Source organism: Scleropages formosus, chromosome 19 (genome assembly GCF_900964775.1).
Source record: "Scleropages formosus chromosome 19, fSclFor1.1, whole genome shotgun sequence".
Classification (NCBI taxonomy): Eukaryota; Metazoa; Chordata; class Actinopteri; order Osteoglossiformes; family Osteoglossidae; genus Scleropages; species Scleropages formosus.
The window spans coordinates 19,654,641-19,666,892 of NC_041824.1; the positions used below are offsets into that span (position 1 = coordinate 19,654,641).

The 12,252-nt window shown below is 42.4% G+C and overlaps 1 protein-coding gene across 2 annotated transcripts in view; it reads right to left on the reverse strand.

Moving 5' to 3' along the window:
• Positions 1 to 12,252, reverse strand: part of nav1a (neuron navigator 1a) — a 57,322-nt gene that overhangs the window by 7,823 nt on the left and 37,247 nt on the right. Inside the window, exons 6-13 of one of the 2 annotated variants that reach the window (XM_018760614.2) lie at positions 10,549 to 10,590; positions 10,285 to 10,427; positions 9,459 to 9,635; positions 8,031 to 8,083; positions 7,220 to 7,243; positions 6,561 to 6,638; positions 2,291 to 2,374; positions 935 to 1,046 (exon numbers count right to left, since the gene is read on the reverse strand). In XM_018760614.2, coding sequence (XP_018616130.2) covers positions 935 to 1,046; positions 2,291 to 2,374; positions 6,561 to 6,638; positions 7,220 to 7,243; positions 8,031 to 8,083; positions 9,459 to 9,635; positions 10,285 to 10,427; positions 10,549 to 10,590 — 713 coding nt within the window. The remainder of the gene's footprint in view (positions 1 to 934; positions 1,047 to 2,290; positions 2,375 to 6,560; positions 6,639 to 7,219; positions 7,244 to 8,030; positions 8,084 to 9,458; positions 9,636 to 10,284; positions 10,428 to 10,548; positions 10,591 to 12,252) is intronic. The other variant, XM_018760615.2, reaches the window with a different exon arrangement.

Below are 12,252 nucleotides of genomic sequence, written 5' to 3' on the forward strand. Positions count from 1 at the left end.
ATTTAATCAGCAGCCCATGCAAGCTGAGCTCCTAATTTGCTGTAATTCATTTCAATATTTGGAATGACTCAGAACAAATGGGACAAAACATGTTACTGGAGGGCTCTTTTGAGGCAACCAGTGGACTTAGGTTTCCCCCAGGAATAGATTCATCACTTACCTGATCAGTCCCTTAAAGCAATGTGTGTTTTAAAATTCTTTGGGATTAATCAGTCCCACAGATATTTAAAATGTTGAAATACTATGAATGATTCAGTGTATAATTATGGTAATAAATAACAATACTGTTTAATGACCACTATACTATTAATTTAAATATATATTTACTAATGTTTTCACTATTGCAGCTATTTCAGAATTGACACAAATCATATTAACCCATTTTAAGAAATTGTCCTCAGAGAACACCTTGCCTTTGGCATTACGTCAATCTGACTGTATTCAATGAACAATACATTCACCAAGAACTCATCTGGAACAAAACTAGTATGCAAAAAGGGTCACCAGGAGCAAGACTGAATATCCCTGGAACATATTACATGATGGATTAGAGAAGTTAAATTAATTGTGCCAAATGAGCTGTCACAAACTCCGTTTTCTGACCCTCAGACAAGCGCAATTTCATGTTTTTCCATTGTCTACGGTTAACCTATGCAGTCACCCATACTTTGTCCAGCTCTGCATCACACTAAATTCATCTAGATGAGCCAAAGTGCTTCACTTTGTACAATTGTACAATGAAAGGGATAAGAAGTTCATCATGTTATTTATATTGTTTTGCAACTTATTTACAGCGAAAAATAAACATTCATCTATCTTTCCACAGACATAGTAGATTATCAACAGAAATGGAATTATAAAGTAGCACAAAAAAAAATACACTGATTCAAATGTTTACATAAAAATGCACATTTGGGTGGCATGTCCTTCGTACCTTTGGGAGCAATGTCGGGGTTGCTGAGCGCCCCGTGGATGACGGCTTGGGCCTCGACATTCTTGGCTTTCAGCACCTCAATGGTCTCGCGCAGCTCTATGAGCTCCGAGTCCTATATGGACAGGTACAGCACACCATGGATCAGCTCAGACAGCACCGCCTAGGACAACTACACTTGATGTTGAAGCCATTTCTGACAAGAAGGCACCCACAAATGATGGTGTAGCACTTCTCCCTTCCTCGACCTTTCTGACAGGGAGTACCCACCAAATGATTCCATCCAGAATCGAATATCAAAAGCCCACAGAGAAGCTTCTTAATGCGTTATGTCTCTTCCAAAGTTCACCCTCAGACTGAATTCACAGCTGTATTAACTTAGAGCTTTGTTTTTGGGAAAGGGGAAAGGTGCTCAGCAGGCCGTCATGGCCAGGGTCACCGTGTTTGCTCATCGCTGACTGCACAGCAATTTACCACCAGACAAAGAGCATCTCTTTAACTGTCTAGACGCTGCTCTGAATAGCAATGGGGTGTGAATGATGGAGACTGATGGAGCGTGAAGCCAGACCCCTTCCCCACACCCCCTCACCAAGGTAAGTAGCCTGCCACGTTGAGAGAGGAACGTATGACCGCACAAGAATGCAGGTTGGCCTACCCTCAAGGTAACCGCGGTATCGCTTTTCTGCCACAGCCTGTCAAAGAACTCCATGCTTTTGCTGAACAAGCTAAAAAAGAACAAATAACCACTAAGCTGCCTACCGGGGGGTTGTCTCCGGACTGTGACCTGAACTTCCCTTCATCCCCCACGTCAGAAGGCCATCCCTTCTCCCTGCAGTCTTCTATGTTCCTGGTATAACAGCTCTTTAATGACTAAGGCTATGATGAAGTTGAGCTGCACAGCTGTCAAAGTATACAAACTGTATGGGCCAGCAGCCTTAGAGACACCCAGTGCACCAATAAAGGTCTACATAACCATGTCACACTGTATATCTAATTTACATTACAATACTATGCCAACTACACTACAGCAACCAATACTATACAACCAATCAAGCCTTATAGCATTATTTTCACATATGGGGTTACAGATTGAAAAGTTAGAGCTGCGGCCATTGAACCCGAAGGACCCAGGTTAGAATCCCATCTCCTGCTGTACTGCCCTTGATCAATGTACTTATCTTGAATTACAGCAGTAAAAATTACCCTGCTGTATTAATGACTAAATCATTTTAAGCTGCTTCTTACTGTAAATTGCTTCAGAGAAAAGCATCAGCTAAATGAATAAATGCAGCATTAACTGTGCTGTGTGCTTTATGTTATAGTTTTCTGAACACTTTTCATAACTTAGAGGAAACGTACCTTTTGCTCAGCACTGGCAGACAGTGTCTGCAGGCGGGTGGTCATGAGGGTAAGGCTCTGTTCAAAGGCAGCCACCAAGTTTGCCTGCACCAGAAGAGGGAAATAAGACATAAGAGTCAAGCCACTGCATGTCACAAATGGTCGGAAGGGACTCCACGGGGCCTTCTTTGGTGCGATCGGAGAGGTTCAACACAAGGCATGAACTCAGTTTCACAGAGACGTGCCCCAAAGAATGTCGCATCATGCAGCAGTCTTAACTGCAAACCATCATGAAAACCATCGCAGGTAACGTACAGCTTGATCAAATTTAAACAAAGAAACCCTTAATTACAAAACAAATCCACACATGCTGTCCCTACAGCTGTGGAGTGTGGAACAGGTTCCTAAAAAAACAAGAGCGACTAAGGGATGGAAGGCAGCCAACAGGGGGTGACAGCATGCACCCATATTGGCAAAGGACTGATTGTGACCGTCCGGCGAACCTGACCCGACTGCTCAACCCCAGTGTGTGTTATTAGCCAGATCAGAGTGGCCATTGTCCAGGAATAATGAGAAGCCAAATTATGTACATTTTATCGTAGAGTACCTCTTATTAATCCCCCTTATTACCGAGACCGCTACAGATAATTAACACACTAATTAACCAGCTTCTCATAAACATGAAGCACTGGAAAGTTCATTTTTTGCAAAGACTGGCACTGTAATAAAGCTTAAACTCAATGAACTGGTGATTAGAGGGAATGAAATGCAGAGGACAAAACTCTATTAGTGCTGCGACTGCATTAAGAGTAGGCCGTCGTGCTTCCCGAACAACATTCTCAAACCCTTCGACACAAACAGAAGTAAAAAAGCTCAACCACCCATCAGTTTGTAAACAGGAATAATCACTAAACAACAACAGACATGATATTGACACTCGGGTAACAAGGTTAGTGACCAAAATAATCCCATCCAGTGAGGTCCTATGACTGGTAGTACTTTAGTTTAAGTTGAAAAATGGTGATTATATGTATAAATACACATCACACAGAGACCTATTTTAATATAAATTGGTTGAAATAACACCACAAATTAATCAGTAGGATCGACCCACTACAGAACCCTTGAAGTACTTACCCCAAAATACAATAAAAATTACCCAATTGTAAGAATGGATGATAAAGTATCTTAGAATAAAAACCTAACATTGTATATAGCCTTAAACAGCATCAGCTACATAAATGGAATACTGTGAAATTGCATAAATTTAGTGTAGACTTTTTTTCTTTTTTTTTTTTTATTGAGTGACATCTGGAATTTTCAGTTTTTTTTCCTCACTAACACACAGCTTATCCATAGTCTAATCATGCTAGGGGGACTGATGCTGCTGTATACTCGTGCAAATGAATAACAGGAGGAAGACGATGGGTAGGAAGGAGTGCCACATTTCATTATTCCTTCACTTGGCTGGAGAACACTGATAATGCAGGAGTGCCCTGCATCTGCCAGGAAATAGATTTTCCAGGATGACTCAAATAACCTTGTCAAGCAGAGGGACACGCGCAGCAGGAATCGAGAGCATTATTCATGGAGAGGATTGCGGGCACCACAGGTGGTAGGTACACTAGCCAAGCCAAGCCATTGAAGACGCTAAGGCGCAGCCTGGTAATCATAACGTTCTGGAACGAGCGACTTCCCCCTTTATCCAAAGGATTTACTGGCCCTTGGGGTGAACATAGATTGCTTTTTTCCTGAACTGCACTTTTTTTCGTTCACAAAATGTTTTCTTCCACAGCGGAAGAGGGGATTGGCACAGAACTGCTGAACTGGTTCGAGCCCCCTGGCAAATACGCAGAGGACAAGGACGGAATCCTGTATACCACAAAACACGAGGTAAATCCTTCCGAGGAATCAAGTGCAGATGCAAATATAACAGTTCAGCAGAGGAAACAAAACTGGAAGTTTTTGGTTTATTGTCCAAGACCTTCGAGTAGGAACAACAGAACTTAACTGCTCAATTTCTATAAATTGTTAGAAGTAATTCTGTATAAAAAGTAATAAAAACAACACAAGAAACCAGCACAACTGGCAACAGATGACAGAAACACAACAAATAAAAATGGATTAAAAAAAAAAGAAAAAAAAAACCTGAAAATGAACCCAAAAACTGACAGGCAGGTAGAGTGCAGTAAAGCTATCAGTGTCCCAGTGTCAGGGAGGACAACCTGCAGATAAGTGGCTTCCCCCAATCGCCCCGGGGGCCCGACATTACTGAGCACCGTCTCAGTAACGGCACAGCAGATAATGCAACTGCTAATGGTCCTATCCTCCGTTGTCACCCTCGTAAATCGCACAATGACATTAGGCAGAGGCCAAATGCAAGGCGAGGGTGGCGTCGACTATTGAATGTGTCTCTGATGGATGGGGTTTACCTTGCCGGGGAAGGTGTAGCTCTAGGTCAATGTAGGCAATATACATTTTCCATTTCCAAGATTAATGGCTGCCTCCTCTACCGAAATCAAACAACACGGTGGGCTGGATGTACTCAAGAGTGTTTCAGTACAGACCTATGTACATTTACACCCTCACAGATACTCGAGCTATCCTTTTCTCTCAACACCACTAGCCAAAGCTCATGCTGAACTCCCAACTGTACCATTGCTATTCCACAACGCCCCCACCCTGGGGTAGCAGGTGGTGTCACGGTCAGAGCCAACTACTTGCACTCGAATGACTCAGGTTCGAACTCCAACCCCAGCAACAGTACTCTTGGTCAAGGAACCCTGATTTGAAAGTAAAAGTATATTTTACACAGCAGGATAAGTAGCTTAACACTAAGTCGCTTTGGAGAACAGCATCAGTTAAATAATCAAAATGTAAATGTGCTTCCCTTCTGTGTGATGAACTCAAGTGTGCCTCAGTACATCACTGATGCTCACCTGGTGCCAGGCTGTTTTAGGAAATAGTTAATCTGTATCTGAATGCAGGTCTTTCAGAAGTACAGCTAAACATACTAGCAGGACACTGTTGCCCTCCTGCCGGGACCAGGCAAATGAACTGGTAGAGATTTGGAGAAAAACGAGTCGGTGTGCCAACTGTGCTGAGCTGCCTACGCCTCTATCAAAAGTATTTACATGCACCAGGGGAAGAACTTGGTCACTTTCCTTATGGAGGTTATTAATATGATCCACCACAGCCGCGCTGTCCAAAATAATGAGGCTTTAGGAGGCATGTTATTTCAGGAGAATCTGGTGCAAGTTTTCTAAATGTAAAGACAGTGATGATGACTGGCTGGAAATGATTAAACAAAGCAAAGTCAGACACTCAACCCTCACATGAGTGACCGCTGTGATGATGTCAGAGTCAGCACATCTAAATTGAGTGTGAACATCTGTTTTGGTGCCTCACGCTGTAGCACTTGTGAGTTACCATTACCCATAGGCAAGGGAGATGCATCATCTTCATCACGGTCATTATCACTGTAGTCATAATCATCCTTCCCATCTTACCTTCTCTCCTTCAGGCCTTAATTTACACTCTGAAAGCCAAATATGAGGCAGAGAGGAGATATTTATGTTCCACAGCATGAGAATCCTGTCTAGATTGTTTTCCTGCAGTGTTTAGAAGTTTTTGTGCCAAGTACTCTTGGATATATACATTACGCAATGATGAACATCGTGCCTGTTGTTGAAACCCAAAGCACAAATCCCATCTTGGGTCTGCTTATTGACGATCCATTAATAACCTAATAATCTGACCACCCTGAATAGTGCTTGCAAGATAACCAACTAATTTTGGATTTAACAAGGATTTACTCATGTGTCATAAAATATGAAGAGAATGATACCAAAGAACGCTTTGGTAATATGACATCCCGCACTTTCAAGATAGGCTGGAATTAGAGGCTGATGGTGTGTGTCAAAAACTGGTTAGGTTTCAAGCCATGAGATCGATGGCACTTGAAGCACATGTTAGGAGTTTCTGAAATGTAACAAATATGAAGGAAGAGGGCACAGTCTTGACATTGCGGCAAGAGGTGGACTCAAACGTCTCCTGAGAGATGGACTCAAACTTTTCCTGATTTCCAACTTACTCCATAAACTTCACTAAAACATCTGTCAATCACCTGCAAATTCCCTGTCAATTCCATAAGCAGCTACTGGCGTGATGTGCACACGCCTGCATCTACAAGTCTTTGTCTGTTGGCAAAATGGACTTTCTCACGCCGAGGTGTGCGTTGCATTGAAGAAAAGCATTTGCTGAGTGAATCAGTGTAAATGTAGGTACTTACGTTGGCAGACAGCTGAGTGGTGAGGTTGGCCACCTTCTCCTGGGACGACTCGAGCTCCCTTCTCAGCTTGCGTATTTGCTGTTGGAAAAAGAATAGCAAAGCAATGTGTCAATCAGTTATAGTTAGGCAAAAGGGTCAGCAACTCCTTGTTTGTGACAGATGCCACAGAAAGGACCTACATCACTGTTCTTCATCCAGAAGCTTAAATAAAATTTTCACAATAAAAATAAATGTAGAGAATAAAAATGGTGAAAATGAAAAGGGTGAAATGAGGTGAAGTGGAACAGCGCCAGGGGCACTGCCTTTCATAAGGACATTTTTCAAGGTCTTAAAAGTTGACGCGCTGCAAAAAAAAGAGATGGAAGATGGGGCGCTGGAATGGATGGAAGGGAAATGATGACAGGAACCAGGCAAAGCCGGTGGTCCCAAATCCTCCCTGAAGAGAAAGCCTCTTGACAGATCAAATGGGGGGAGGTCATGTAAAGTAGAACCCTGGTAACAGAAGAAACAAAGTGGGTGTGCAAGCAGTGTGTGGGTGACTTCCACTGGCCACCTTGTTGGGAGCAGAGTTTTGACCCAGCTGGCGTTGATTGGTTGGAAGGGGAGAATCGATGGAGAGGAGACATGAGGGAGGGAAGGAAGGACAGAAGGACACTCACCTCACCCTGAATCCTCTCTTCTGCCTGAGAAAGCATGGAGATGAAGGGGGGAGAGAGAGAGAGAATAAGCTTTTATAGCTAAAGCGGGGCCAGCAAGGGACAAGGTTCAAGGAGGAAAGGGGGGGTGCCACCTGCCCAATGTGTACCATCTTTGAAAACATACTGGACATTATGTAACACTTTCCAAACTTGAGCTCAATCTAAACGATATTTGCTTCAGTAATTCTGTGTGTAGAATTATTTCCAGAATTTGTATGTGCTCAAAAACAATAAGAACATAGCACTGTAAAATGTTATAAAGAATGAATTTGGTGAGTCTGATTGCTTGGAAAAGAGGAGCAAAACCAACATTACAGTAGGTGCTTGGCTCACAACACATGGCTCCAGTATTTCCTTAGAGACTCTTACGTGAGCTTTGGCACATCCTCATGGCTCTGATTACTGGTGTATGTTTTCTCCTCCACAAATGAGTTAAGAGGCGTTGGACAAAGCATAAATCATTTTATTTTCTATGAACAAGGTCCCAAAAAAACCCCAATGGGAGTGACTAGATGTGTAGATGGATATAATCCAAGTAACAAAATCAATGTCTCAAACGGGTATGTGGAAACTTGCACATAGTCCTTGGGCTGCAGCTACATTTGCTATTTTAAGGACTCACATATATTAAGGGCAACCTGTATTGATGCTGTGAACCTTCTCCACCGTAGGGTACAGTACCTGAGACAATTCAATATTTTTACAAAGCTCATAATCCTCATTCCCAAGTACGTATTCAGGGGTTCTGCTGTTGATGGCACCGCTTACTCACCGAGGAATAGCTGGATGAAGCACTGGATGCCAGTGAGAGAACAGAGCCATGCACTGGAGAAACAGAGAGATGATAGAAAGCAACATTTTAAAAATCAGCCTTTTACATTTGTCTATATGCAGTTCAACCACGAATAACGGGACTAATTTGGGGGGGGGGGGGGGGGGGGGGGGGGGGGGGGTCATGTAACTGACTTGTCTTTTCAATCTTTTTTTAAATCATTTTGACAGAGTAAACTTGATATATGTTAGTGATATATTATGCTGCATTTTGTTAAAATATATCATGATGATAAAAGACACCTGTAGAGTCACTCAATAATAAAATGAAAAATGCTGTAATGGAACAGAAAAAATTACCAATGGCAATGTCACCATGACACTTCTATACCAAATATCCATCTACATGCAAATTTGTGTTATTAAAAGTTTGATCGTTCTAATTCCTGGTCACGCATGGATAAACTGTATGGTGGAATTCTAAATGACAAAGTCAAGGCCTAAAGTTCTCAGCCCTGGTTTTAGAAGCATGGCATGTTTTCAGTCTTCCCAAAGTCTTTAAGAACACGATTAAAACAAATTTCAAATCCAAGAGAACTCATTTAATTTTCCCTCTATGCTAAGGTTGTTAGCGGTTTAATTCAAGTCGGAAAATCCGTGGACGCTGCAGCCTGCCAAGATCAGGGTCGAGAACAACTCTACAAATGGGCCCTCTGTGGTCCAACAAAAATAAATAAAAATGTTTGCGTGTTCAGGGCCTGTTTATAAATGAGTTTGTCAATGCTGCCTTCTTTTCAGGTTCTATTTAAAACATTCAAGATCAGCAGCATATAAACACTCGATCTGTAGATTTTGGGTGGTGCAAAACCGAACACAAAAACCAGTGTGCAGGCAACTGCGGCCCCAGTAATGACCAAACTGGGTCACATTTGTGAGAGCTGTGTTCCTAACAGCATCTTTTTCAAGGGAAAAACTGCCAGCAAACAGATGAAGCCCTCCTCCTCTTCATTTCATATGAGATTAAGAGCTGCCTACATCTTACTGGAGAGTTGAGCTGAGGGTTTACACTGAAAACATGATAAATATCAAGCTCTCTCTCAATGTTAGAAGTAATTCTCAAAAAGAATAATTTATACTTTACTGGTGGTCAAGAAATCCATTCAAGGGGGAGGGGTTCCTCTCAGATTGATTGCCAATTCAAAAAAAAAGCCAATTATATGGTGCACCTCTGAACAGACTGACAGATAACATTTTCTTATTTTTTTTAATCTAATTATTATACAATAATTATGCAGAAGTTGTCAAATATTTTTTAAAAAAATTTGCACAGGAGGTAGAATGTGTTTTGGAGGTTATGTGATCTGTATATCTCTGTGACTGCAAAGCGGTCCACCACAAAAACATTTGACAACAATTGCGTTACACTCACCATCATCCCCGGGCTCGCGGAACGATCCGGAGCGAACCATGCTCTTTGGCCGGTCTGCTAGTGACAGCGTGCTGCCAAGTGGGGAGGCGGCATATAGTTCAAAGGAGCCGTCATGGGCTGGGATGCTGTTGGAGCGGGTCATGCGTGGGGTACTGCCATTACTGGGCGTGGGGGCCACTGCAGAGGTGGAGTGGGGGTGGGAGAGAACAAGTGTCAGTGGTAGCTTTTCTACTCTGGAACCACACCTACCTGAAGAGTTCAAACCTGTGACACTGCGTAGGGAAACAGAAAAAAAAACTTTCCCTGGTCCCTGAACATGTGCTTCATATGCTCGGTTAGGGGTTATGGTTAGGATACAATTACATTTATTTATTTGGGGCTAGGGTTTACCTCACATTATGCTACTTACAGTGATTTACCCATTTTTATAGCACGGTCATTTTTACTGCAGTAATTTGGGATAAGTACCTTGCTCAAGGGTACTTCAGCATGGGTGTGATTTGAATCTTTATGCTTTGAGTGGAATGTGACAGATCTTACCACAGCACGACCTCTTACCCTACGTCTATTGGGGGGACCAGTGGGGAAAAAACAGTAAACCTTCAGAAGGACGGTGGAGATGTTTTAACAGCAGCGCAGCAAAAACACAATATTTAGAATCATTCCAGAAGCGATAGATAAAGTTGGGTTGACGTTTAGCAAGTAAGTCTCCAATCAAGTAAAAGTGACAGAGTACTGTCCAGCCTATCGTGTGCGAAATTTCTGTCAATGTATTTCCTCTGTGATGCCTGTGAGCCACAGGACAGCAAGGGTGCGAGATGCTCACCCACACTGGTGAAGGGGCCCTTCCCAGCAGAGGACAGGGGGACCGAGGTGGGTGAGGGTAGCTGCGGGGGGCTCTCGGACTCAGTCAGGCTCACGATGGTGTGCGAGTGGCGCCGCTCCTTGCCCTCATCCTCTGATGGGCGGCTGGCAGGAGGAAGCGGAGACATGGGAATAGAGAAAATGCCGTTACGGTTGTCAAACAAGAGCATGGTCAACTGCAAGATCAGCAGGAGGTCCGCCTGTTGCCAACGCTAAATCAAATTACCTTAATCCCTTCTTGGGTAGAGTGTTCCTGTCCCTTTGGGAGCTGCAAAATGGAAAACAATGACATAATTAAACGCCTGACAGCGCATTTTGTAGAGATTAGCCGGGCAGCTTCGTGCCGCACCCAACAGGGGTGGAAAACAATTAAAGCACCCTGATCAACTCCAGACTAAGTACATAACACATTATGGATTATCTACCAGCTGGGTCCACTTTAATATTTACTATTACTGTGTGTCTTACACATTCTAGAGCAGAACAAGAGTTTAAAATAAATTTGTCACTTGACTTTACAAAGACCGCAAAAAATAGGCTGCTGCCACCAGCATCACACAAAGGGTTCTCCTTATGGGTGGCACCGGCGTGTCAGTTGCTATTCTGTGTTTATTATCAGTTTGCATGATGAATATGTTCGTGTCTGGGTTTTATTGACACTGTCAACCACTTTACTGTAACCAAACTGTGTAGAAAAGGGGTTCAGAATATGACATTACAGTATGCTGCAGCAGCGAGCTAATGCTGAAGAAAATTAAAGCCATGGTGGCAAATTACAGATATGGTATTGAGGTGTTATAATCAACCCAGTAACCATAGCTTCTTAGAGAAAGCAAAGCTGCACGAGGAAGACCAGCTACTTCGGGGTGGGGGGTAACGTGCTGTCCAAGACTAGTCCATCAGCCACCTTTACCCGTGTTTGACTTGCTCATCCAAGGCCTAGGCAACTAATTCAAATAATTCATAAGTGGGGGGGTCTTAACCTCCACATTTGCTGCTACTGTTAATTCTAAAATTTATTCTGCATTTTACAGTTCTATATCTTTGTAATTATATGTTCAATCTACACTCAAGGAAGTTCAGAAATTGTACTGTGTTACATTTGCATAATGAAAATAAAGATTAATTTAGTAGTTTGGTAATCCGTAAGTTCGTTGACTAATCTCCACAAGCACCAGGCTGTGAGGGACTCGTCAACTGCAGATGGCCTAGATACCTGGTCAGCAAGACATGATGGGTGTTAAACGTTTCAGTTTAATCTTCAAAAATATAAACATTCACATTTCCCATTTATTTTTAATGTTTATTTTCTTCACTTATCCATATTCAAGAATTTATTTGATGTGGAGCAACTGTCAATGGAGATTCCATATCCAAATGTTGTTATCTGACACTAAAACAAACCCAAACACTAGGAATGTAGGACTGAGTTAAATTCAGCTCACCTCCACAGTGTTTACTGCTTGTGTCTGGTGTTCCTAATGGTCGGTGATCAATATCAACATAAGGAATAGTGTGCAGGTTTATTGGATGAGTTGTACAGTGAATTTTTAATTCACTGCAGCTTTAACAGAACTAAGCCCATGAATGAATAAATTAATATTTTAATTTTTAAGCTTTATCAATTGTGCCATATTGGTTATTTACAATTTTTTAACTTCTGGTCCTAACTGTGTTCATAAATTGAAGACCCAGTGCATAATTCCCTTCATGTAATCCTAGCTCCTCTTTCAATCTCACCGGAGATAACATGTAACTGTCACATCCACAGCATGCTGTGCTACACCGCATGATGGCACAGTATGAAGGGAGAACTAGAACAGATTCAAACATGTCTAATGATCAGGTGAGGGGTCCATTCCAGGCACAATAGATCCTTTTAAAGCACACTAACCAAAACAAAGTACAGATACCTTGTGGGAGCTCCACT